This window comes from Antennarius striatus, chromosome 24 (genome assembly GCF_040054535.1).
Source record: "Antennarius striatus isolate MH-2024 chromosome 24, ASM4005453v1, whole genome shotgun sequence".
Taxonomy (NCBI): Eukaryota; Metazoa; Chordata; class Actinopteri; order Lophiiformes; family Antennariidae; genus Antennarius; species Antennarius striatus.
This window is the reverse complement of record NC_090799.1, coordinates 9,003,539-9,030,005: the sequence shown is the minus strand read 5'-3', so window position 1 is coordinate 9,030,005 and position 26,467 is coordinate 9,003,539. Positions and strand designations below refer to the sequence as shown.

Here is a 26,467-nt window from a genome sequence, read left to right as displayed (position 1 = left end):
AGGCTCATCAGCGGCCTCCCGTCTATCGGCTGCAGATCCAAACGTTTGCCTGAAATAATTCATACCCGTCTAATCTGGATGCTAAAACGCCGTCGGGCCCGAGCTGTGACTGACCGTCCTTCGATCAGATCTGAGAGGAAGCACTCGATTAATGATGACCTAATGGGCGTTCATTGATTGGTAGCGGGCGCTAATCTCTAGAGGATAAACATAATCATTTGTGGATGAGAGGGAAGATTCCTGCTAAGTGTCTCGCTTTGAAGAGTTGAAGGGAAAAGTTTGTCTCGCAGAATTAGAGCCGATCAATAAATCCCAACCCGGCTCAAGGAGAGGAACACGTCCTTCCTTTTGTCCAAAGAAGAATTATCAGAACTCTGAAGGGACTTCAGTTCCTTTAAAGCAGGGGTGTCAAACTCATTTCCAACGAGGTCAACATCATCAGCATAACGGCTGTCCTCAAAGGGCCAGATGTAACTAATAAATGTAACTAAATGTAACTCAATGTAATGTAACATAAATGTAACTACTGCTCAATGTTAAATTTATTACTTATTCAAGTTACAAACACTAGTTTGTAACTTGAATTGTTACTTATTCAAGTTACAAACACTAGTTTGTAAACACTGTTCATTTTTAGACGCTGACCTTTTATGCTCTCGCGGGCCACATTTAACGATTTGACGGGCCACATTTGGCCCCCGGGGCTTTAAAGGGTCGGCATTAAGGAAATGGAAACAACAGATATTACTTTACTTTTGCCGTCACCTTCAGAGAATTCTGAAATTCTTGGCCACAAACGAAAATTCCTAAGCAGGAAGTTCATGTCTAAAAGGCGTCTCATCGGCATGAAACTGTCAAAGCCGATCTTTCTCGGCGTCCTGAAGTGGGAATATTGGAAGTAATGTCTGACTAGTTTCTACACAACTGCACAAATTAAAACTGTGTTGGCTTTGCGTAACAGGAACACAAGTTTGAAGCGACTGAAGCTCCGGCGCAGCAGGAAGCCACAGCCGGCTCGTCTCGGTGTCTGATCAAATATTTACATCGCTGATCTTGATATTGTGGGATGTTAAACACACTCCCTCAGAAATGAAATCCTTTCATCTCAGCTAAATTAATAAACAGGTAAACATGCAAACAGCGCTGATCCCATTGTAAAGGACCGCAGCCTTTTTGTGCGGCGATAACATAAGTGTGTTGACAATAATGTACGCTGCATTATTTAAATCCTGTCGCCGTCGATTTGTTTGCACCATCTGGGATGTTTCAAGTCGAAATCTGACGGTATTTTAAAGCGACATCGCTTTACATCACAACTTATAAGTGAAAAAGGAAACATGCACGCTAAAAAAAAGCACTTTTATTCGTTAAAATCTCGAAATTGTAATTTCATAAGGGATATTTTTGCATAAAGCATCGGTCTGAATGTTGTCAGCTATATAACTGAAGTGCATTCGAGGTTACAGGAACTTATTTAGCATTAAATAAAGTATTAAATCTAAACATTCTATTGGGCTCATAATGAAATCTAAATATTTAACCTCTGGCCGGGTCTGCAGACGAGCCTCCATTCATTCAGTAAACAGCTGATTATCGTTATCATTTGAACACCGCTTTGAATTTAATTAAAAAAGTGCTTAAACAAACTGATTAAAGCGACGGACGCCACTGACGAGTTCGCGTCCCGTTTTTTGATCACCGCCAGGAAAAGTTTGACATCGGCTCGCAGGAGGAGGAGGAGGAGGAGAAAAATATCTTTATACTTATATTTTGAAAGTTTTCAAAAAATTTAGTATTTTTTATGTCGGTTTTTTTATTTTATTTTTCTTCTTCTTGTTTTTTTTACATTTTTTTTTCCCTGGGGGGTTTTGATCCTATGATATCTTTATAATACGACTGATGACAAATAAATGATGTAAAACAATCCATGGAGGTCAGATGGACAGAACGACGATTTAAGAAGTGAAAATTGTGATTCTCTGTGTGTGTGTGTGTGTGGGGGGGGCAGGAGGTGACACAAAGGAAAAAGAGGTTGGGGGGGGTTCCAATTCAATAGCCTGCAAATGCATAATACATAGAGAGAGAATTGAAGAAAGAAATTGGTCGGCGAGAAAAAACAATAAAGTTTTAACGTATTTTCTGTCTGGGGGGCTGTCGGGGGAGTGAGGCAGGGGGGGCAGATTGCAGTGGAGTTCATAGGAGGGGGAGGATGTGAGTCTCATATCTAATAATGCTGATTGTTGATTATTCGGTCGATTTGATTGGCTGATGGAGAAAACATGAGTCAGTTTAACCTGCACAGACATCCCATAATGAGCCTCTTTCAGATTCAACGCTTTTCAGATTGAACCCAACCCCCACCTCCCCTCCATCCATTAAGCTGTAAGTCAAGCTGACGTGAGACAGAATTTGGTCATTTGTTGGGCTAGTTGCCGTGGCAACAAGCTTCAGGTGAGTTCATTTCACACGGAAACGCCGCTGAAACTCTTCCTCCTCCTCTTCCTCAGCAATGTGCCGCCGCCCGCTAACGGGAGCTGACAGCCAATCGGATCGCCCCCCCCCCCCGGCGTTATTTCCTGTTTGAGACACAGTGCACGCCGCCTCGCAGAGTCGCCGTGACGACGAGGGAAAACATCCTCACCATCCCCAAGCAGCACAAACGTCTGCCGGTTCGCCTTTAACTCCCATGTTCTGGCCCGGGAATGGGATGGCGGCGCACGCTGCAGAACGCCAAAGCATCTGTTTGGATCTCTGCAGACACGTGTGTGTGTGTGTGTGTGTGTGTGTGTGTGTGTGTGTGTGTGTGTGTGTGTTTTTGCATGTTTGCCCAAATGGCCTGCAGGATTCGGAAGCTGATGAGCGTCTCGCACATTCCTGTTTTCATTTCAGGGACATTAAGCACACGACTAACAAACAAATAAACAAACAAACAAACACACTTTTCATGAGGCGGAACCGGACCAAGAATAAATAAATAAATAAATAAAATGGTCGGTGTTTGTTTAGCTGCTCGTGTGACGGCGTCGCTCGCTTGCATCAGGATGAGGAGAACGAAGGAAAACCTCCGCCGGAGGGCGTTTGTGTTTGTGCGACTCAGACTCACGATGTTTGTTGCTGATTAGTTGAGCAGCTGGAAATAAATCCCTCAGAAGATCTAAAATGTTGTCAAATTAAATTTAGAACGATACCAACGCACTTTAAAACTTTAAACAAACACAGCATGACATCACTTCCTGCAGACGTTTTGACACTTCCTGTCAAACGGCGCTGGAGTTCAGTTTTAGAGCGGCGGCGTCTCCACCAATCCAGAACAAGACAAGAAAACAACACCTGAGCAGTCTTGACTTTAAAAGGTCAAAGGGGCGGGGCCATCATCCAGACCAGATTAGCCCCTCCCCTCTCCGTCGTAACGCCAAACGACATCAGAATCTGAGCGTTTCTACTTTTATTTCCTCCTTTCTTCCTCTTTTATTTTGAAAGTCCGACCTCTGTGGCTCCGAATCTGCAAGAGAATCTGATTTCGACGCTCAAAACTTTTGAAACCAATCGCGCGTCAGACGTCAGATAACACCGACACGACTTTCTCTCCACCGGGTCGTCGCGCCGTCGAGCGTTTTTTGTTATCGCCGTTCATGGCGACAAAGTTGGGGTTCGTCGGGCTGGGGCGCCTCAAACGGGTGAAGCTGGACGTTATCAGGCTCTCACCTGTGATGTCGGGCTTCTGCGGCATGAAGAACTGATAGAAGGTGGGCTCCGACAGGCCCTTCACGTTGCGTGCCGTGATTTCCACCTCGTATCTGGTGTTCCACTGCAGCGGCTGCAGCATGGCGAAGTCGTTGGCCCCCGGGACCAGTTTGGTCATCCACTGCTCCTCCTTATCCTGGGGGACGAGGAAGAGGAGGAGGAAGGATAAATGAGTTACATCCACGCTTTACATGTCATCTCAAAGGCAGATGAAGGAGAGTTTGTTTTATGTCAGGTTTTTTTTTTTTAATATCCTCTATTTGCCGTTTTAAAAGCCAAAATAAATAAATAGATAAATAAATCTAGAGCTTAAACGGACGGGTGAACTCATTTTAGCTCATTTAAAGCGTGAATTGTAATAAACACCGGGATTAAAAAAGAAAAAAGAAAAAAACGGTTTAAGAGCGGAGGAAGAGGAGGATGACGTTGTCGCGTCTCACCGTCTTGTACTTGACGATGTACTCCACGATGGGCATCCCGCCGTCGTCCTGCTTCACCAGCCCCAGCCGGTAGGCCTTGCCCATCCCCCGCTGGCCGTGGACCGCCGGCGGACTCGGCTCCCCTGAAAACAAACAGTTTTAGGCGACGTTAAATCCGCCAGACGATAACTAATGTTGACTGCTGGTTCTTATGATTTACTGTATTTTTCTAATTGGGTTCATTCTCACTGCAGCTGCACCGCTTTATAATATAAATAGCAAGGAAGCTTTTTTCTGTTGCCTGGATTTACCGCCCCTCCTCCCCCGCTGTGTTAGATTGTAGGAAAATATGAAATGCTTCCCGTAAAACCTGTGTTTAATGCAGTTTTACATCAAAACACAATTTCCACAGATCCTATCCCTCGCTCCTGTAATCTGGACTCGTATCGGTGAAACACGAGGAACGCCGTGAACAAATAAAAACACGTCGAGACGGAAAATAGGTCGGGTTTCAGGGAGGTTCTGCAGAACGTTTGAATTTAAATCAGATGGTTTATTTGCGTGTTAAACTCCTCCTCGTCCAAATCAAATCTGCATGCTGGGGGGATTTTATTTTGTCACATCCTGCATATCAACATTTATGGAATCCCGGGACGAGCCAATGGCTGACAATTAAACCCGGCTAATTGCGGTAATGAAATAAAAGGATTATGATGAGATAAGATCCCCCGATGAGAAGCTCTGGTGTCACGTGACTTACGGATGGGTAACGTCTGGAAGGACTCCGTGTGGCTGAACTCCCCCTGACCTTTCCCGTTGACCGCCGCCACCCGGACCTCGTACGTCGTGTTGGGTTCGAGTCCCGTCAGAACCACTGTCGCTGGAGGGAAACCAAAGTTCAGGTCAGTGAATGAACTTGTGAACAAGACTGAGATGAAACTTCAAGGATGGAATGCGATTGTCCAAAGACTCTTACATAAGCTTAGAATACAGTATTTTAAAGGCGCATCTAAGAACCTAATTTTCTCAAAATCTGACAGTGCACCTTATAATACAGTGCGCTTTATAATCCAGTGCGCTTTATAATCCAGTGCGCCTTATATATGAGGAAAAAACCGCTTTGAAATAGGCCATTCATTGAATGTGTGCCAAACCCTAACCCTGTACTTAAAGGATTGAATGCAATTGTCCTAATTGTGGCTTTAAGAATCTTAAATAAGCTTAGAATAGAGTATTTTTTGCACTATAAGGCGCACCTAAAAACCTAATTTTCTCAAAAACCGACAGTGAGCGTTATATATGCAATTTCTTTTTAAATAAGTCATTCATTGAAGGTGCGTCTTATAGTCCAGTGCGTCTTATACAGCCAATTCGTTCCAGAAGGCTGTTTGAATAGCGATTTGTTCGAATTCCAAATACATTTTTTCCCATTACAAATAGTGTAAATGGTCTAAATCCGTTCCAAGACGCTAGAAAACTACCTTTTTTCAATATAATATGTTATTTAATAATGTCATTTATGTATCAAATTGTGTAGCGTTCGTCTTCGTCCGACTTCTAAATTTTGTTCGACTTCTAAGACAAAATAATTTAAAAAAATTGGTCGAATTCTGATTTGTTCGATGTCTAAAGCATTCAAAAACCAAGTTTCACTTTTATATGAAAAAAACGTTTTGAAATATGTCAGTTATTGAAGGTGCACCTTATAGTCCAGTGCGCCTTATAGTGCAGAAAATACTGTAATATGTCACGACAGCATCTGCAGACTAAACATCCCGTTCATTATCCACTTCAATTAGTCGGAAAAGAAAAAAGGAGTGGAAACTTTGCAAAAAGACAAACACGATATTAAACAATAAAGGCTGATAAATGAGGCATTCAAAGACCGGAGGAAACGACGGTTTCGCTACTGCAAAGGAAAAAAATAAAATAAATCGCGCAGCGAGTGCATAATCTCCTGCATTCATACGGTGAATGACATTGATTATAAAAGGTCTCATCATCAGCGTACATTAACGCATTTAAATCGATTTAAATAACCGTCGCTATCCAGAAACGGCAGCACAAAAAAAAAGTCGGAATGACTTTTGTGAGTCTACACAGATTAAATACTCCAATGGGTATTAGGTGCCTTTTTTTTTTTTTTTTTGCAGTCTCCTAGTAGTAAAAACCGAAAACAAATCCTGCAATTTCCTGCAGCGCTAGACTTACTTTGCGAGCTATAAGCAGACATTTCAATTTGGGAAAATGCATCCAGACGAAACAAGTCCAGACATCTCATTAAAACTGACGAGTTTATTGTGCGTCGATATCGAATCGGGGATATCTGGAGAGGCCTCGGTGATAATATTACTGCTTTGTAATTAGTCCGGTTCGCAGTTTTAATATTTTAAATAAATCTTAAATAAAGTGGCAGGGAATTAAATTTACAAACGATCAGGTGAGATTTCTAATATCGCCTCTTTTTTTGGTGTGAATGTGAGGGTAATTTAAACTCCCGCTGTTTAATTTTCTCTCCATATTGTAATTGAGTGTGAAATGAGCGTTATTAGCGACGAGCCCTTCAGGTTGGTCCGACCTGCTCGTCATCATCAGACCTCCAGCTCCCCCCCCCACACCCCCCTCGCTTGTCCATGACGGGTGGGGGGAAATAAATCTGGAGTTGTGGAGCAGAGGAAGAGGAGGAGCAGCCCAGATGAGTTTCTGGCGCTCTCCCCACGAGGCATTTGAGGCTCGACGTGACCCAAAAAACATCTCAGGGCCGAGGCTTTGAAGTGTTTGCAAGGGGGAGATCATGTGACGCGGCGCCGGCTTATGTTTTAATGGTGTTGTTTGATTTGCGGTCAGGTAGGGAGAAGAAGATTTTAGCGAAGAACATCTGATAGCATCTTGCAACGGCGATAAAAAAAAAAAGGGAGAAAATGGATATTTCTCAGCAGTAGAATAAAAAATAACATGATATTAGGTGTTTGCAGAATCATCATCATCATCATCATCATCCTCACTCTGGACGTTGTGGGACCGGACGTCCCTCCAGTCCTGCGATCCCACCTCCTTGTACTGGACCAGGTAGTAGCTGATGGGGACGCCGCCGTGCGACTCCGGCTTCATGAAGGTGACGGTCGCCAGGCGCTGGGAGACCGCCGACAGACGCACCGAGTACGGATTGGACGGAACGTCTGGAAGGGGAAGAAAAAATATAAAATAAAAAAAAAAAAAAACTTCCTGGTAATCAGAAAAGTTTTGAACGACGCAGAGGATGATGGATTCGAAGGAAAACCGAGGCTACCGTCGGAATCTGCTCCCTCCATCATCCTGAAGGACGCAAACGATGCTTTCCCCTCCCCATAAAACACTTCCGGCGCCAAATTCATCCGGTTCTCTTCCCACACACACCCTCACGCGCAGACGCGTCTGGGCTGTTCATTTCATTTCACTCCAGTCGCGTTGAGGACCACCAAAGAGTCTCCGTTAATGCCTCTTCTGCCCCGTGAGTGTGTGTGCTGAAGGGCGTCTTCCATTGTGTGTGTGTGTGTGTGTGTGTGTGTGTGTGCGTTTGTGTGTGTGTGTAAGCTTTGTGTAAGTGTCAGAACAACTTCAGAAACACATTGTTTCCTGCAAGACTGCACATTAGGTCAGCTTTTTGCTCGCCGCTTCCCTCCTCAGCCGGAGCAATTCAATCTGCACTAAAGATAATTGGACTGCACTATTGTGTATTAGGCCTGCGCTACAGTAAATTAGGGGGTACTTCTGTAAATAGCGAGGGGTGGGGTAAATCAGCTGGCACTATTTGAGATTAGGCGAGGCTGGATAAGGGTTAGGAATTAATCTCTCTGAGAATTGCAAATAAAGCGATTACCGTTAGCGGAGAGATGGAGGCAGAGGGTTAGAGATCACCGACTCCACCCGGACGGAGTCGCCTATCGCTCACTCACCCGCCTGCGCCAGGATGAACTCCTGGTATCTGACGCCGATGTTGTTCCTGGCGGTGCAGTTGTAGCGGCCGAAGTCCCTGTCGGACATGGGGGTCACCTGGAAAACACAGGGGGGGTGGGGGTGGGGAGGAAGGAACTTGCTGACGCGTGACGACAAAGATTTATTCTTGCGTGAGAGTTGAACTCCAACACACCTCCAGCACGGATTTGCCCCTGGAGCTGTGCACCCTGGTGTTGGCGGTCCCCTCTGCTGAGATGGTGAAGCGTTCCCGCCTCCACAGCATGGTGGCGGGGGGGTTGGACATCACGTCGCAGCTGATGTTCACCGGGTTGCCCTCCCACGAGTAGAAGATGGTGTGATTGGTCAGGAACTTGGGGATATCTGTGGGGGAACCAATGAACGGACGAGGTTTGGAAAAAAGAGGAATCCGCATTTCCGCAGGAGCCAAACTTCCCGTCTCCATGGCGATCATCTCCCCGAGAATAAAAATAAACAGGAGCTCATTTGCCCCGGCAAATAGAAAGGGCAGTAATGGACGATTGCAGCAGCGAGCTGTCGAGCAGATTTCTTTTGGCCCAGTCTGGGGGGGTGTGGGGGGGGGCATTATGGCTGTTTTATGCCCCGCTTGCAGGATTCCATTAAAGAGATTGATGCCCGGCTCTCTGTCACAGCCGAGGACGTGGCCCCCCCCTACCCCCCACCCGTCCAGCCTGCAGTGACTTAGTAAATGAGTTCATTAGTTCGGTGCAGCTCAGCCACGGTCGGAGCGAGTCATCGGCCGCCGCCGCCGCCGTGCCGGAATAACAAGTTTACAGTCGAACGCCGGCGACTTCGTTTTGAGCTCGACTTTCTCTCTCAGCGACACGAAAATCAGTTTGTGAAGGAAATCGACTGAACCTGAACGTCACCCCCCCCCCCCCTTCCACGATGGGGGGGTGGGGTGGGGTGGTTCTCCTCTGTTTACCTGCTTGTGTTTTCCTGGTACCAGTAATGAATGTCATCATTCCGAGGCCAAAAATGGAGACTTAAGCTTCAGAGCTCATTAGGCTGGGGGGGGGTGTGGGGGGGGTCAGCCCGCCCCTGATCAATGGAGGCGCTCATTGGGAAGTAAGGGATCTGTCATGAGGGGAAAAACAAAAGCACGATTGCTAATTACCCCTCCTGGAGGCGGGCGGGGGGGGTGGTGGTTGTTTATGATAATTTAAAGAAAAACAGGCGCAGGCGCGGATGAACTTCTGCACCCCGAACAAGACTGCAGGGGCTCGCTCGCTTCTGGCAGGCTTTGCTGAATCGCCTGCTTTAACGTTGGGTGTGTGGGGGTGGGGGGGGTCGAACCAGGTGAGCAGGGCTCCAAAGGTAGCATTACTCAGACGATGCCGCACGACTGGATGCAAGGAGATTTAAATATCTCCACACAAGCGGATTTATCGTCTGACGTTAACGGAACTTATTAGATGTGATTTATTCGCATCACCTCATGAATAATAAATCAGGCCTTCAGGTGCAAGAGTCAAACTAGACGGCGTGTTAACCCACGCAGCTCACCTGGAACCAAAGTTCACCGGCAGGGCGGCACAGGGGAAACCTCGAGGTGGGCGCCGTTAGCGACACGAGCTAAGGTTAGCGTTTGGAGGTTAAAACGGGGTCAAAGTGAACTAATTAATTAATTATATTTATTTTAATGACTTTTATTGGTTTATTAAATTCACAACTAAAATATATTTTTCAGTTCTGTGATGTATTGCCTTTATATATATATATATATATATATATATATATATATATATATATATATATATATATATATATACAGTATATGCAAAATAAATGAAAATAAAATGTTAAATATTGACTTATAGATCAAATAAATGATAAAAAGTGAAGGCGATGATGGCACCATCTCCATAGTTACCGCCGCTACTTATAACCCAGTCGCCGTTATGACATCATTACCTGACCTAGCAGTCGTTTTTTGTCGGCGCTCGGCGGGCGGATCGATAAACTCACACTCGATGTCCAGGAACATGCTCTTCTGATGACCTCCGATCCTGCTGAGGGCCTCGCAGTCGAATCGCCCCCAGTCGCTCAGCTTCACGCCGCTGATGGTCAGCACCGACTTGCCGTGGCGGCCGCGGACCTCGAAGCGTCCGTCCTGACTCTGAAAGACGGACGCCAAAAAAATCAGGCGAGATTTTGGGCAGCAGAAAACCCACAACAACAGGAAACACACTGTTAAAACCGCAGGAACATTGATCGTAGGAACTTTTAACTTGACTCAATGACCGACCCCTTGATCTGTTCTGAACCCCCCCCCCCCCTTTTGAGGCGAGTGTGTCGTGCCGAGCCGCAGTTGATGCAATAAACTGTCGATTTATTACAAGGTCATTACGTCTGTATGAAGACAGATGGCGCCAATTTAAGCAGCGGGTCAATTACTGCAGATGAGGCCATCAGCCCCCCCCCCCCCCCATCGACATTCAGGCGTAATGAGGAAGAAACACCCCCGAAGCATCCTTGTTGCTGATGCGATATGGGTGCACCCCCCCCAGCTCGGTTCCTAACTGATAACCTCTATCAACCCCCCCCACCTTACCCCCCCACACCCAGGGGTCCAACCTGTGATGCATTTGAGTGGCGCCTTCAGAGGATCTGAAGGTCAGATGTTATTCCCACCCACCAGGATAAATCCTCACCCCCCCACTCCGATAAAAACTTTTGTTTCCCTCTTTTAAATGAAACGTGTGACGTTCTCAGCCCCCATCATGAACAGGAAACCGGGGGGTATTTTCACTATAAGCACTCGTGTGTGTGTGTGTGTGTGTGTGCGTGTGTGTGTGTGTGTGTGTGTGTGTGTGTGTGTGTGTGTGTGTGTGTGTGTGTGCTGAATAGGAATGTCGAGGGACGAGGGAGGAGAGAGAGGAAGTCTTCCAGGAGGGGATCTTCTGAGTCAGGAAATTACTCGCCACCCTCCTACTGCCCCCCGCCCCCTGCCCCCGCTAACTGACAGGGTGTGTCTGGAGACAAACCCCCCCCCGTTTGATATGCAGCTCAGTCCAAAGACAAGCCGCTGTAAACACGTCACGCCACCGACGTGACGGCGCACGCGTGAAATGGAACACGGAAAAGAAGGGGGGGGGGGCACAAGTGGAAGTGAATCTCGGACGCCATCTCTCAGAGGGGATTATGGGTAGCGCTCCGGCGCGACTGGAGTGCAAACAAGAATTCAGACGTTTAAAAAAAATGTGGGTTGTAAATGTCAGCCAGGCTGGAAGCATCGTGAGCTAATTCTGGTGTGTGTGTGTGTGTGTGTGTGTGTGTGTGTGTGTGTGTGTGTGTGTGTGGTGGGGGGGGTCATGTATACGCGGCTTTGATGATTACTGTAGTCCCGCATCCTAAGGCCAACAGCAAAATGACATTTAATTTAATGTCTTTCGAGGAAACGGGGGCCGACAACCACTGAACCCCCCCCCCCCCACCCCGAAGGTGCGATTATCTGTTTTCCTGCAAAAACAACAATAACCGCCGACGTTTTCCAAAAGTTTAATCGTGAGATTTCTTTCGATAAGGGCTCCAGCGACACAAACGGGAAACGGTTTAGAGAGACTTTTGCAGCCTGTTGTTTTTTAAAAAAACTTCTTTTACCGACTGGTTATGCAGATTTGGGGGAGGGGGAGGGGGATTGAGAGGGGAACATCTCGCCTTAAACCTGAATGACTGCCGCCATCGATCACGCGTGGTGCCGCGCGAAGCCGTGTTTGTGTTGGCGCGAGTCGAGGTGTGTTGGTTTGCGCCGCCGCATTTCCATAATTGCATTTGCTGTGAGGAAGAGGAGCACTTACTCTCATTCTGGGCTGTGATTTATCAACCCCCCCCCCCAGCGACTCGAGCCAATGCACACATTCATTTATCTCGGCGGTGACCTTTTTCCCAGGCAAAAGAATGGCTGCCATCTTTGTCTTTTACTTAACTGCCATGTCTGCCATGGCTGTCCTGAACAGGAAGAAGCGGGCGTTCAGGGGCAGGAAGGGGGAGGAGATGAGGAAGGCCCAGCAGGAAGTGAGACTCTGCCTAAGGGGGGCCAAGGAGACGTACGGGAGGTAGCTGGAGAAGCAACTGGGGTGCAACCAGGTGCAGGAGGTCTGGAATGGGATGAGAACCATCACCCGAGCCCACTCCACTAAGCTTGCCCCAAGACTCCTCCGAGCCTGTGCTTCGGAACTGGGGGACCCCCTGCAGCGATTGTTCAAGGGTCCCGTCACTGTGAAAGACCTCCTGCATCGTCCCTGACCCAAGAAAGGACGCCCTACAGAGCTCAATGACCACCGACCGGTCGCTCTTACCTCCCACGTAATGAAGACCCTAGAGCGACTGGTCCTGGAGCTCATGCGTCCACAGGTGCAGGGTGCTATGGACCCTCTCCAGTTCGCCTATCAGACCAAGGTTGGGGTTGACGACGCTGTCTTGTACCTCCTCCTCCTCCTTGTACCTGCTCTCCTACCTGGACGCCGGTGGCTGTGCCGTCAGAGTGCTCTTCTTTGACTTTTCGAGCGCCTTCAACACCATCCAGCCCCGGTTCCTGCAGGATAAACTGACCTCCATGGCTGTGGACCCCTACTTCGTGAGGTGGATCACGGACTACCTAACGGACAGACCCCAGTACGTCCGTATGGGGGACTGTTTGTCTTCTATGGTGACCAGCAGCACGGGGGCGCCACAGGGGACCGTGCTCTCCCCCATTCTCTTCACCCTCTACACATCTACACTGCGATTGTGGCATGTATCCGGGGGGGTGATGAGGGGGGGTACAGGGCATTGGTGGCTGACTTCGTGGAGTGGTGCCAACAGAACCAGCTCCAGCTCAACGTCTCCAAGATGAAGGAGATGGTGCTGGATTTCCGGCGGGCACCTCCCTCTCCACAGCCGGTGATCATCAAGGGCAGTGAGGTGGAGGTGGTAGAAAACTATAAGTATCTGGGACTGCAGCTAGACAGCAGACTGGACTGGTCACTCAACTCCAACTGTGTGTACAAGAAGGGGCAGAGCAGGATGTACTTCCTGAGGAGGCTGGCCTCCTTCAACATCTGTCCTAAGCTCCTCCTCATGTTCTATCAGTCCGTAGTCTCCAGTGTGCTGTCATACGCCATTGTGTGTTGGGGTGGGGGGGCCAGGAAAGGAGATATGGACCGTCTTAACAGACTCATCCGCAGAGCTGGCTCAGTGGTCAGGCTGAGCCTGGACTCTGTGGAGAAGCTTCTGGAGAGCAGGACCATGTCTAAATTCAGGGCCATCATGAACAACACCAGCTCCCCCCCTACACACCACCTTCTCCCAGCAGAGAAGCACCTTCAGCGGCAGACTGCTGTCACACAGCGCCTCCACAGAGAGGCTGAGGTCCCCCTTCGTGCCCCGTGCCATCAGGGGGTACGGTGACTCTCTCAGGAGGAGTGGGGGGGAGGTGGCGAGGTCAGCACGTTTGAACATATTTAATACTGTTTATATTTTAATTTTACACCGCTTATATTTTAGTTTTAGTTTAGTGTATGTCCTGTTAATGCTACATGTGTAGCATGCCTTTAATTTTCTCAAAAACCAACAGCGCGCCTTATAATCCAGTGCGCCTTACATTGCGGAAAATACTGTACTTTTCTCAACAAATGCTAGGATTGGCGATGGACCCATGGACTTTCACATCTTTGCATTTCCTTACGTCACACCAAGAGTGCAAACTAAAAAAATAAAAGCGCAGCTATTTGCCCTGAAAACTCCAAGGTTCTCGGCGCCTCTCTCAGCTGAGGGCTAATCAAAATAAATGCGGGCTCTGATTTCCCCCGAGATTTTAATCTCAGCAAAGTCAAGAGATTCAAACGACGGCTGTAAAAATCACACACCGGGGTTGAATGCACATTTTTGTCGAGGGCGGCTTTGATACGATAAGAGTCTTCAAACATCAGTTAAAGACAGGAAAGAAGAAATGTAAGCATTCCACTGGTGGGGGGGTGGGGGGGAGAGAGAAAAGAATCAATCACGCTTAAATGTAAATATCATCAACCTTCAGCTCGGAGCTCCACCGCCGGCAGGAAGTGACTGTACGCCACCGCCAAGCAGATGGGTACGATTATGTCTGCTTTTTGATTTTATGAGGACATATACGAGTAATTACCAGCTAATGCAAGCTATTTCTCTCAGCACTCAAGAACAAAAGAAGTCCCATTTCGTCCACATAAATAAAAATGTGACGTATAAATGGTCAATTTCGGCGCGGAAACACAAAACACGTCGGATGGAAGGCCGGTTTTTTTTCTCCGGCCTGGAACTGAGTCGAGGTATCTCCGGCATGCGTTTGTTTTATTAAAAGCTTTCAAGAGCTCATTAGTGAAAGTCAATAAAATCTGCTTTAATTACACGACTGTACTTTAAAGTCATTCAAAGCTGACATTTGGCAAATTCAAGGTTTTTTCGCTGGAGACTAATTGCAGCAGCGTTGCATTCAAAGGCGTTGGAAAAACCGGCTGCTGGCATCCACTTATCAAATCTCACGACAGCCCAATGGAGCAGGTTTGGAACTTTAAAGTAAAGGAGTGTCAACACGACCTGAATAAACTTACATACCATAAATATTTGTTTTATCGGCCCCTGTTGGATGGTGTTGAAAGTGAAGATGGTTTGTCTCCATCGATACGTTCGGAGACAAACTCGGGAGAACCGGCTCGTAAAAAAAAAACTTCGCGTTTTCCCGTTTCTGTCAGGAGGAAGGTTTAAGTCTGCACAGGAAGTAGTACCGCAGAGATGCTTCTGCTACTTCCTGTTGGGTCTCACCCTGTCGCCGTCCACGAACGTCTGGCCGTCGCTGGCTCTCCTCCAAGAAATGTCCGGGAGGGGCTCGCCGTCGGCCACGCAGGAGATCATGGCGGCGCTGCCCTCCACGGCCGTCACGTTCTTCAGCTGAGTGATGTGAGGCTGGACTGGAGGAGAAAAAAAAAGAAGAAGAAGTGAGTCATCAGGGAGGAGAGATGAAGGCTAGCGCCGCGGCGTTTCAACGCGCAGCCGATGCGTGACGTGATGGGATCGTTCAGACGCTGCGGCGTCGGTCTCCAGAGGAGCTGCAGCGGGTAAGGAGACCCTCCGGTCTGTTTAGTGCAGATTCCTCGGACTGGAATCCCACATAAAAACCCACTTTTTTTTAAAGTTTGAAAGCACACAACATATTTTGGGGGTGCGTCCCCCCTCTTATCCATGGATTCAAGTCGCTCTAGCATGTTTAGCACCTCGCTAAAGGCTGCAAAGCATGTTGTAAGCCTCCCCCAATAAGTTACTCCAAAGAAAACCTCCTGCATGTCAAGAGCAGTGAGTGCATCACATGAATCATATATTTTTACACCCCCACCCCCCCAAAAAACCCCACCTACAGCACTTTAAGTCCTTAACCGGGTGGTGTAAAATAGCTGCGACTGCGCCGAGCAGCACCCCGAGGGGATTGGGGTGCCGGGGGGGGGGGGGGGACTGCTTAGCAATTTCAGGAGGCTTCACCCGAGGTTGGAGGATTCATCTGGAGGGGATTTGGGGAGCTTGTCGCAGCGGGGAGCGTCACACAAGCAGGCATCAACCTGCAGGGATCAGCCGCAAAATACACCCGACGCGCTCCCTCTCCACGTATACAGACGACACCTTGTTATTCTGACCGTTTTGGTCACCATGACAACACCCTGGACACTGTCTGACTCTTGGCTGATGTTAGCAGCTTTAGTATTCCCATGATGCTTGGCGGGAGGACGGGTCTGGGGTCAGACGGGATGAGCCACGACTTTAAAGCACTTTTAGTTTCATCTAAAAGACTTGAAATCAACTCCTGAGAAAATGATTTCCCAGGATGCTTCTGGTTGTAAAACATTGTCATTCTTTGTGCGTCGTCTACAATCGAGTCTCATTTCCTCATAGTCGTGCAAGAAAATTGTGTTTATTGTGAAGAAAGACAAAATGATGTCGTTTTATTGTCATTTAAAGTGATTAAAAGCTTCTTGGGGACGAGGAGGAGTCGACTGATCACTGTCAACACGCGTCGGACCGTCATGCATCACAAATTCACTATTAAATACACACATTAAGAGGCTGGAAACCCCCCCCACCACCACACACACACACACACACACACACACACACACACACCTCTACGCAGATAAAACTGTTAATAGCACTGAGACCAGTCGGAACCAGTTCTTCATCTTGGCTTTATCTGCGGCCGTTCTGCCCCTGATGCCCTTCATCATGCAAATATTTAATGGAATATGTCTCATTTATCAAGCACGGTGCACAAACCACTCTGCAGGGAACATTATTAATAACACATTATCTAAAACATTTCAAGTCCAAATGAGAAAGAACTGAGGAGCGTTTGTGCGCTACAAGATAAAAATCTAGAATTAATTTGACCTTCTTGGAGTCTTTTCACAGAGCGGATGTTGTGTTTTTTCTTCTTTACAATCTGACGTGAAGGATTAATTAAAAATAAGCATATTTTACTCCAGAATTTGTTAATAACTATAATTACACTTCATTAGATCAATTATAGGCATTTAAACCATAAACCAGTAAATGCGGGGCCTTGAAAAACATGTCGAATTTCTCCCCTCACCCTGTAATATCCATTAATGGTGTCAGTGTCGGAGTGATCCGCTGACAGAACAGAAGCTTTTAAGAACCAGAAAAAAAACCCACAGCTTTTGTTTGACTCATTGTGCAGGACTAATGCAAAGTAGCAGCTATAATTATCTGATCATTTCGTAACTGTTTTTTTACAGCGTGAACGCACCGATGACCCGAGCGCCCCGATTCTGACTCCTCCTGCAGCAACGTCTGACATTAAAAACGCAACTCAGATGAGACGTTCTTTTAAAACCACAGGGCTGGTTTCGTGATGAAACGTAATGTAATCCACCGCGTCACGTCTCGTCTGCTTGCATTTTCTGCTGCATTAGGTTCACACACACGCACAAAAAACACACAAAAAAGGAACAATGAACTGGTGCATTTTGGGAAACTTCTAACAAAAACCCAAATTAAAATGCCGACAGATGCTTCTGTGTCTTTATCTGTCGGCTGTATGCAGATGACACACAACTCTTCCTTCGCCTTTTTATTACGATTAGCCGCTCTCCACCTGACAAAAAAACCACAAAAACTATATCCACTAATGCAAATGGAAACTTTTTTTGTTTTTTTTAAATAGAATTTTAAGAATGCATCTAATTAGTTTTAATATTCTCTGTTATTTTGGCGCGTTAGCCTGCTACCATGTGCTTATTAGCGCAAAGTACGATAGCTAAAAGTCTCATATTAAACTAGGGTGGCCAACAAATATAAATAAACATATTTTAGATTCACGCATCAACGCTCTGGACTTCACCTCATGGAGGATTTTTGGTCAGCAGTCACGTGATACCGTACACGCATTCTATTGGACGACAGCATCCGGAAGTGCGCTACGTTCCGTAACTAGCGCACTTCCGGTTAGCCTAAGGTATGAGTTACCGTCGTCTTTTGGACAGAAGTTTACGGTACCGTAACTCGGTCCATAGGCAACGGAATGCAAATTAAGTGAAAAATTATTGAATACAGTAAACTAAAAGAAAAAGCACATTACTGTCACGTTTTCTCTTGACTTTTCTCGCCTTTTCTTGCGCTAAGCGGCGAGAAAAAGGCGTTTGTTTCGTGTTCGACTTCCAAATTTTGTTCGACTTTCATGACAAAAAAATTCCGAATTGTTAGGTCAAATTCCAATTTGTTCAATGTCTAAAGCGTTCGAAAACCAAGGTTTGCTTGTGTATACTTTAATGATCTGGGAAATTCAAAAAAAAAAAAAAAGTCTTCTAAAAAATTTTTTTTACTTGTAAAAATTGATAAAGTTTGGAACTTTTCGTAGTTTTTTTGCCTCGACTGATGCTGCAAACCATCACCTTCATATCGCCTTAAAGCTAATCAGCGCATTATGCTAACGATAGCTTTAAGTAGCCAAAGGAGTCCAGACATGAGAATCCAAGTCAAGCAGAATGATATATATGATATATAATAATTATCCAGCATGTGTCAGAATAAATAATTGTAAAGTAGCTGCAGCATTGAGATGCTAAACGCTTCGCTCTGTGCTGTCGAAGATAATAAAACCGACACGCCACCGCGTTCCCCCAGAGCTCCTCCCTCTTAACGGCTTCATTTAAATGTGCATTTTGAAGAACAAACGCCGCTCGCATCTTTGAAAGGGGCCGTTGACGTCTCCACCGCAAATCTCCATGCATTTTCATGAGCGGGACGAGCGCTATCACGCCGATCGGGGGGGGGGGGGGGGGGGGACAGCCAGCGGGTTTACGAAAATAGAAATAGAAATTTTCTTTTTTTATTAGTAGAGCAGTAAATGAAATAGGAAGCGATAAATGAAGTATTTCCTTTCAGCAGGAATAGATCATATTGATTCAGTTGTTATGCGGCGGGGCAGAGCGCCGTATTTAGACAGGATTTTTATGAAATGGAACGAGTGGAGGTCCTCACAATAAAGCTTTATTGATCAGCATAAAACAGCTCACTGTCACGGGGGCGGGGGCTGTTACGCAGGAGCAAAAAGACAGAAAATCCATCATTTTAACAAGTTTCAAGTTTTATTTTTATATAGCCCAGATTCACAAAGAATGTCTCAAAGGGCTTTACATAAATAAATAAATAATAAATAAATGAATAAATAAGTAAATAGATAATAATAATAAATATAATAATATTATTATATATTTATTATTATTATTATTACTAATAATAATAATAATAATAATAATAATATAAAATAAATAAATAGACAGTTTAAAGGGTTATTTCACACAAAAAAAACAGTTATTCCCAGGCGAAACGGGACAAGCTGATTGGCTGCGCGGTTTAACCCTTAATTAAACCCTTACCGAACACCTTGAGGAAGAGCTCCCTCTCCTGGGACCCCGCCTTGTTGGTGGCTTTGCAGGTGTATGCGCCGCCGTCGCCCTGACGGATGTTGCGGACGGTGAACATGCTGCGGCCGCCGTCCAGCCGAGCGAAGATGTACTGCTCCGACGGCTCCAAGCGCTGGCCTTTCCTGCAGGGGGGGGGGGGGGGGCAAACAGAACCACAGCTGACGCACCACCGATAAGCACAATATAATGAAACAGAATTTTGCATCTTCATCTGTTGTTGTTTGTTTCCTGTTAACTGATGCGGCGCTCTGAACACCTCCGGTGTGAAATCTGCTGCTGACTTCATGTTTTTTTTTTTTTTTTTCTTATTGGACCCTGCAGGGAAATTAGTCGGAAAAAACGCAACAACAAAATTGATCCACGTCTATATTTAGGCTTCATAGCGGGAACTTAATGGTGTGAAGCCGCTTGGCCGCCGCCCACGCTTTGTTTGTTTACCGCAGCTTAACCAGTCGTGTAAACTTTAGCACACGTATGAAAGTCCGTGTCGATTACATGTGGAATAAATAAATAAATATTAAAGCGTCACGGATGAGTCTGTTAATAAATTCTGATGATTCAACTGTAAAAAATGTTTTAAAAATAAACCGTCTCCTCAACAAAACACCTGTTTTCACATCGCCGATAACTCCAACGCCCACTGAGAGTCGTTTATTTTAAAGTTAATAATTCACATAAATTAAGGTGACCTACCTTCTAATAATGAACCCTGTAAATAACACAAGGTAACATGGGAAATGAAGTTAAAGCCACCTGGTCTCGATTTCTCAGCTGGCAGGAAAAGGTGGTGAACTTGGTGCGGGAAGCTAAAAATAAAGTGTTGAAATTCGCTAAATTAACTAAAGAATTAAGATTACATGACAAATATTGATTTAAAGTTGCTCTGGCACAAATAACTTTATCATCATTGCTGTTATTCCTCATAAGTTTGCAGAAAAAAACCAACGTATCGTCATTTTTATGGTGGTCCTATTGTTCACCGCGACAATAATCTGCACACAAATAGATAAAAATAGCCCAACGCGTCTGTATCAGATGAAACAGAGTGTGTTGGAGTGTGCAGGAAGTTGTACAACCCTTTTAAGACAGAAGCCGCAGAGAGATAATCTCCAACTGATCCCGAGGAGAGTTAATAGTCTGGAGGTCAGAGGTCACGGCTGCCAGATAAGAGGTTCCAAAACCCGAGTCCTCCGAATTTAGACGGCAATTTTTTATCAGCCGCAATTTATTTTTTCATCCGCCGAAAATGTTTACCCTGAACTCTGAACAACAGGTATGAAGGCACATTCTTATTTTTAACCTGTTTATTCTGAGATTAATTCACAAGCAGTGAGAACGCATCCGGATCCATACGGTAAGAAAATATTACTCAATAATATTTTTATAGGGACTTATTTCCAAACTTGAACACAGCTCAGCGAGGCCCCGGTTCTGAAGCCTCAATGCGTCCCCGTCCCCCACCAGGGGAAAAAGATGGGGGTGAGGTAATTGAATGCTGACAGAGGAAACGCCAAAGCCAAGTAATAATAACTCCAGTGAGCCGGAGAGGAAATGAAGTGAGGAGTGTCATTACACCGACGGGCTGCTGACAGGTAGCCATTATCAGAGAGGCCAACAACACAAGGTGAGATACCCCCCACCCCCCACCACCCAACCCCCCCATGACAAGCATCTCTGCAAACCAGACTCCAGGTTCTCAGCAGCGTTCCTGTGGAATCTTTCCCATTTTCCCGTTCATCTGAGCCAGTTCTGGATTATTCCTGGATTATTCCTGGATTATTCTTGAATTATTCCAGGATTATTCCTGGGCCGATCAGGATACACCCCAAAAACCACATGTGGATCCCTCAAACAAACTTTTTCTTCAAAAAGTTCCTCCCGTCTTCCACTTTTCCCAGACTTCCTGTCCCATTACATTAATTGCATCTTGTCATCCCAGCATCCATACGGGGCTAAACTTTTCCCTCCCCCTCGACTGTCGCTCACGGTTTTCCTGTCACACACTCTGTAATTGAACGAAGAAAAAAAAAAACATGCTGGAAAAAAAATAAGATGAAATTGCCAAGGAGAAGGTGCTAATTAAACAGGGCTTTATTTTAATCACATTGTCATCTTTGCTCTATGAATGGAGCTGTAGGTGTGTGCGTGTGTGTGTTGTGTGTGTGTGTGTGTGTGTGTGTAGCATAAAACCAATCTTTCCTTAATGCTACATTATAGAAAGTACTATCTGGTTTCTCTTTTTACTTTAGACGTACTACACCTGCAGTAATAATATAATAATAATGAATATATAATGAATGTTCTGTAGGTTTCATTATCTAGAAACCTGCATGTAAACCTGAAGGCTGTGCTTCTTGAACTAAATTGAAATGTTTTCTAAAGGCTATACAAGATGCAAGCGTGTTCTTTCTTTTTGTTTTGCGGAGCTCTCGTCAATTACAGGAAGCCTTATCGCTACAGGACGCTTCGTGTTCCCGCCTTGAACACAAGGCCGCGCCAGCGATGGTCGTCCATCATCTTTATTAGTCTCCCGGCGTCACGTTCAATACCTTCAGGATCCTTCAGAATTAGTTTGAAGCGGAATGCCGTATTCAGGGTTTTCAGGAAGTAGCTGGTACCTGTGCCATGTGACCACAGGGTCAGGTGATCCGGAGGTGATGCAGGTGAAGGTGACGGATTCCTGGTAGTCGGCTGTGGCGTTGAAGGACTGCTGGAAAACCGACAACACCGGCGGGACTGCAGGAAAAAAGACAAGAACACAAGGAGAATATTCTAAAATAATATTCTAAAACAATTCCGACTGGATTAAAGCCGTCTTGCTGGAAAAAAATGTCGCTTCAATCGGTAATCCCGTGGGGATTTTCAAGTCGCACTTCAACCCAGCTTAGGTAAAAACAAAAAGGAACCGAACGCAGCGATTGGATTGTCGAATCCAGACAAACAAAGGCAACCAGAAAGATATCCCAGCATCGGGTTATTATAGATGTTATTATCCAGATCACATAAAGTCCGTCTGTGATTGTACTTCCTGTTTGTCTCCGGGAACCAATCGCTGCTCTTGCTTTCCCCACACCTGCGTCCCATTACTCTCGAGCCCCTGGTAGTCAAAGCTGTTTATCCGCCTCCTTGTGCTCCTGTCAGGTGAGAGGGGGGGGGGGGGCTTCCTGCGAGATTAATGGGGTTAGTTGAGGCAAAGTCAGAGTTTGCATTGTCACTGAGGTAGCTCTCTCTTTTTTAAACCCCGGCTGGATCGCCATGGCAACGCGTGCAGGGGGAGGAGGAGGAGATTCGGTCAAGACGGTCGAAATCAGTTCTAATTCTTTTTCCCGATGAGTCATGAGCTTAGCATGAGCCCATGAGTCATTAGCACGCAGTGAATGATGAATGAACCTTTTTTTTTTTTCTTAAACCTTGTTTGTTTCAGAGAAAATTAACCCTTTAGTGTTAAACAGCGAAACCATGGCGACAAGTGGTTTTCATTATTCTATTGCTATTTATAATATTCAATTACTTAGATTAATACCATTTTTGATTTAAGTGGCTTCTCTTCATTATTGGGGTTAGAATAGATTTCTTGAGTATAAAATTAAAGATGCTCCATCAACTCTAAAGGTTGGTGCTGGACCGGCTGTCACGTTAGCAATAAACGCTAGATTATGAGAGAGCCTGGCGATAAAATAAATTTTTTTTTACGGGATCAGCAGTTTTTGTCTTTCCTTTCTCACCAATTTGCAAGAAAAATGTTGCTTCATGTCATCGAGATCTTTTTTTCATATTTTTCATGGGTCTCTTATTAAAACAGGATGTTCCTCACTAGCAGGCGGCTTGTGATTGGTGCGTTTTTGTGTGTCAAATGATGCACCGACAGCACAAAGATCTCATATCTCTGATCATCTCTGCAAAGACATCAGTGTATGGTCGGCATGAGCGTTTAAGTTCTACCTCGATTTAAAAAAAGCCCGATTAAAGCAGGAACGTTCACCACCGATTTTATTAAAAAACACGCGTGTGAATTTGCAGCAGGCAAAATAGTTGATGTACCGAAGAGGAAATCTAATCGAGACAAACCCTTGATGCAGATACCTAATGAACCAAACGCTGTAGTCTTTTATAAAAAAATCCATTACGCTGATGACACCGATGTGTATTTATGTGGGGATGAGAAAAAAGATTCTGGATCCAACTTCATTCTAACGTCTGATTTGCTTCCTTCTTTGTTTCTTTTTATTGTTAAGTTATTACCATGTGTTGAGTAAAAAAAAGAAAAGAAAAGAATATTTCCGTTTCGGGTATAAAATTGTCGTTTGTGAGCGGAGACAAACATCAAAGTACAGACAGATTTCCTGGGCTAAAAATGGCCGCAGTGATAATCTAAGGCTGCCAATCGTTTCCAATTGTCCTGACTCGGCAAATGAGAGAGAGACGAGCGTCTGCCTGACATGATAACCATTGATTTCTGCGCCAACAGATTTCCCTTCTCCCTCCTCACCCCCCACCCTCGTCTTCCTATGCAACTCAACCCCCCAACGCCGCTGAGCCCTCGTCGCAATTGGTTTGTTAATGAGACGGCAGAAAGACTTCAAAAGAGCCAATCATGAGCGGGGCTTTGAGCTTCCAAAGGGAACGTGGAGAGCTTTGTGAAGTCGTGCGTTCGTCACGTCCTCGTAAACTTAACAGGATCGGCGGCGATGATGAAGATGATGATGATGATGCACATTTCGCAATGTTCGAAATCTTATGCAGAGGAAATCCTGCTGGATCTAGCGTTAGCGAGTTAGCGAGCTGATCCGGGATGAGTACTGGGGAAATGAGAGATATTTCCATTTTGCATCGCCATCAGTTGTCATAGAAACCAACCAGCGATTACTGCGGCTCATTAGCACGGAAGAGGAAGACGTCGGAAACTAATAATAGGAAAACAATAGATCCGGGTTGCCGGCGGCAACATGGAAATGACAACAGAAGCTAGCCAGATGTGAGTTATTATCTTAGCCTCTAATGAGGCTGAAAGATTACCACCACCCCTGTATGTGCGCAGTAAAGCCAGCAGCTGATTAGCTTAGCATAGCATCAATGCTAATAAAGCCATACTTGACCCTTTTCATTTTATTCTTATTATTTTGTACTTATTGCACACAAAAAATGCACTTCAGGCAATTAATTTCCCTTATTTACTATTGATATTTATTTTTATTATTTCATTTTATTATTATTTATTTTAGATTATTTTATATTTCATATTATTTTATTTTATATTATTTATTTATTTATTTATTTTATATTACTATTCATTTATTTTATAATTTGTTTATATTTATTTTATATTTATTTTTTATTATTTATTTATATTATTATCATTTTATTATTATTTACTTCCCTTATTTGCTAGTGCAATTTCCTTCGGGATTAATAAAGTATGTAACAATTTATCTTATTCCCAGTCCTTATAATTACTTTTACTGAATGAATTAATCTCCTCCTCAAACGTCCGACCAGTAAAACAGAAATCCAGGAGCTGCTGCCATTGGAGCCCCGACGGTGATGTTCCAACATTCGTGTTTGCTCGTGTCACATGTGCGACTCTATCTGATCCTGGTGTCGCACAGACGGTGAAAAATGTGTTTGTGGACGTGAAATATATCTCGTTGGGAGGGATTCCCCCCTCAGTGATCAGGGATGAAGGATTACCAGGTGTCACCACAGGAAGGACAAACACGTCCCTGACAAACTGAACCATCAGCGTCGTCGAGAGGCAGAGAGTAGGCGATCCCGCCCTGCTGGCGTCGAAAAACACGAAATGACACGTCTTAGTTAGCTAAAAAATGTAAAAACAATTGGATTTAAACTTGATAAATATCAAAAAGTGGTAAAAATCTCCCTGTGGAGATTTGGAGAGGCTTACACAACTCTCCTGTAACTTCAGATCACACCTTTCTTCGCCCTCGGGTTGATTAGCCATTCCGAGGGTGGCCTCCTCTTCCTCGATTCGCCGTCACCTTCATCTACCCGCTTTGATGATACGCTGGAGACTGGGATGGGGGGTTGGGGGGCGTCAGCCGGTCAGCGGTGTGCTCGCGGGGCGAGACGCCGCTCTTTTATCAAGCGAACGATGAATATTTATGACTTCACACGAGTTTACAGTGAAGCTATTTCCGACAAAATACTGTTCAGCCTGACTGGTCGAAGGGATGCCGGCGAACGCGCTGCTGATGTAGTCAGAACTGACACTTCCTGTCATCATCGGCGGTGTAGAACTGAGTGTTTGTTCCAATTCACACCTGGTTTGATTGTTATTTTAAAGAAAACAACACCCGCTTCTACCTGGCTGCGAGTAATCCGTGATATACTAATGCTAAGCTAACGTCGGGGCTCTTAACATTCATTTCCTTGAACTGAACCCAATTACTTTAGCGACGTCAGCCCAAAAAAGAAATGTACCAGCGACCTGCAGCAGCTTTTGTCCGCAGGTCGCTGTTTTTGACGATAACATTAAATAGTAGAGGAGAAATAAAACCCCAGGATACCTTCCAGAAAGCAGTCCAGCATGATTTGTGGAGGAAGGTGTTGAGATTCATCTTCCTCTTTGCTGGCTGTCATCCTTTTCTGTGTGGACAAGAATCAATGTCCATCTTGACTTTGGCGCAAAACAAAAGCTTTAAGTGAAGGAAGCCGGAGCATCTTAGCTGGCTAGTCTGTTTTCATCAGCTGCGTTATCGTTAGCTCGATGCTACATCCCCCAGGCAGGGCGACACGGGGCGCCACATCGTCCAAGGCTGCAGCCATCAACGTATCCGAGCCTCCTGGACATCCAGTCCGTCTATCTGCTTGTGTTCAGGGTTGTTCGACCGGTCTGAGTCAATATCGATGTTGAATGTTCTCCGGTCGCCCTGGTTTCCGCCTCCCCTTTCAGAAATCCTCTGTTAGGAAGGTCTCGTTCCATCGTGACCTAAAGATGCGGAATAATCCTCTTGAATTGTTCAAGTAATGAGATTTCAGCAGCGAACGGAAATGTTTTGCGTGGTTTTGCATGCTACAGTTTGGGTCTAACTTCCTCCAGACCTCCAGACTGCAGAGGAACCCAACGCCATCGTACCGCTAAAAGAGAGGCTCACGGTCCGCATCCCAAGCACATTCTCGGACCGCCTCACGACAGACGTGGTATTTCAGAAAATTTCAGATCAGACTTCTTTTTTGTAGAATATAGGTTTCTTTACCTCTCAGGATGACTGCTGACCTCAGCCCAAATGCCTTTTTTTTAATATCGTACAACATAAAATCTCCCTTGAGGTCATTAAATTACTCCAAAGTAAAACGAAGGCTGCTTTTAAAGCAATTATCTTTTTATTGTGAGGTTTGTTTCATGTTGGGTCGACCTCCATTATC

At 45.4% G+C, this 26,467-nt stretch overlaps 1 protein-coding gene across 2 annotated transcripts in view; it reads right to left on the bottom strand.

The window, feature by feature from the left end:
- The window catches only part of LOC137591393 (neural cell adhesion molecule 2-like), a 171,637-nt gene that overhangs the window by 14,085 nt on the left and 131,085 nt on the right, over positions 1-26,467 (bottom strand). For both annotated transcript variants that reach the window (XM_068309351.1, XM_068309352.1), the window contains exons 6-15: positions 21,703-21,820; positions 19,037-19,206; positions 14,916-15,061; positions 10,107-10,257; positions 8,293-8,480; positions 8,099-8,195; positions 7,169-7,342; positions 4,924-5,043; positions 4,185-4,306; positions 3,706-3,880 (exon numbers count right to left, since the gene is read on the bottom strand). In XM_068309351.1, coding sequence (XP_068165452.1) covers positions 3,706-3,880; positions 4,185-4,306; positions 4,924-5,043; positions 7,169-7,342; positions 8,099-8,195; positions 8,293-8,480; positions 10,107-10,257; positions 14,916-15,061; positions 19,037-19,206; positions 21,703-21,820 — 1,461 coding nt within the window. The remainder of the gene's footprint in view (positions 1-3,705; positions 3,881-4,184; positions 4,307-4,923; positions 5,044-7,168; positions 7,343-8,098; positions 8,196-8,292; positions 8,481-10,106; positions 10,258-14,915; positions 15,062-19,036; positions 19,207-21,702; positions 21,821-26,467) is intronic.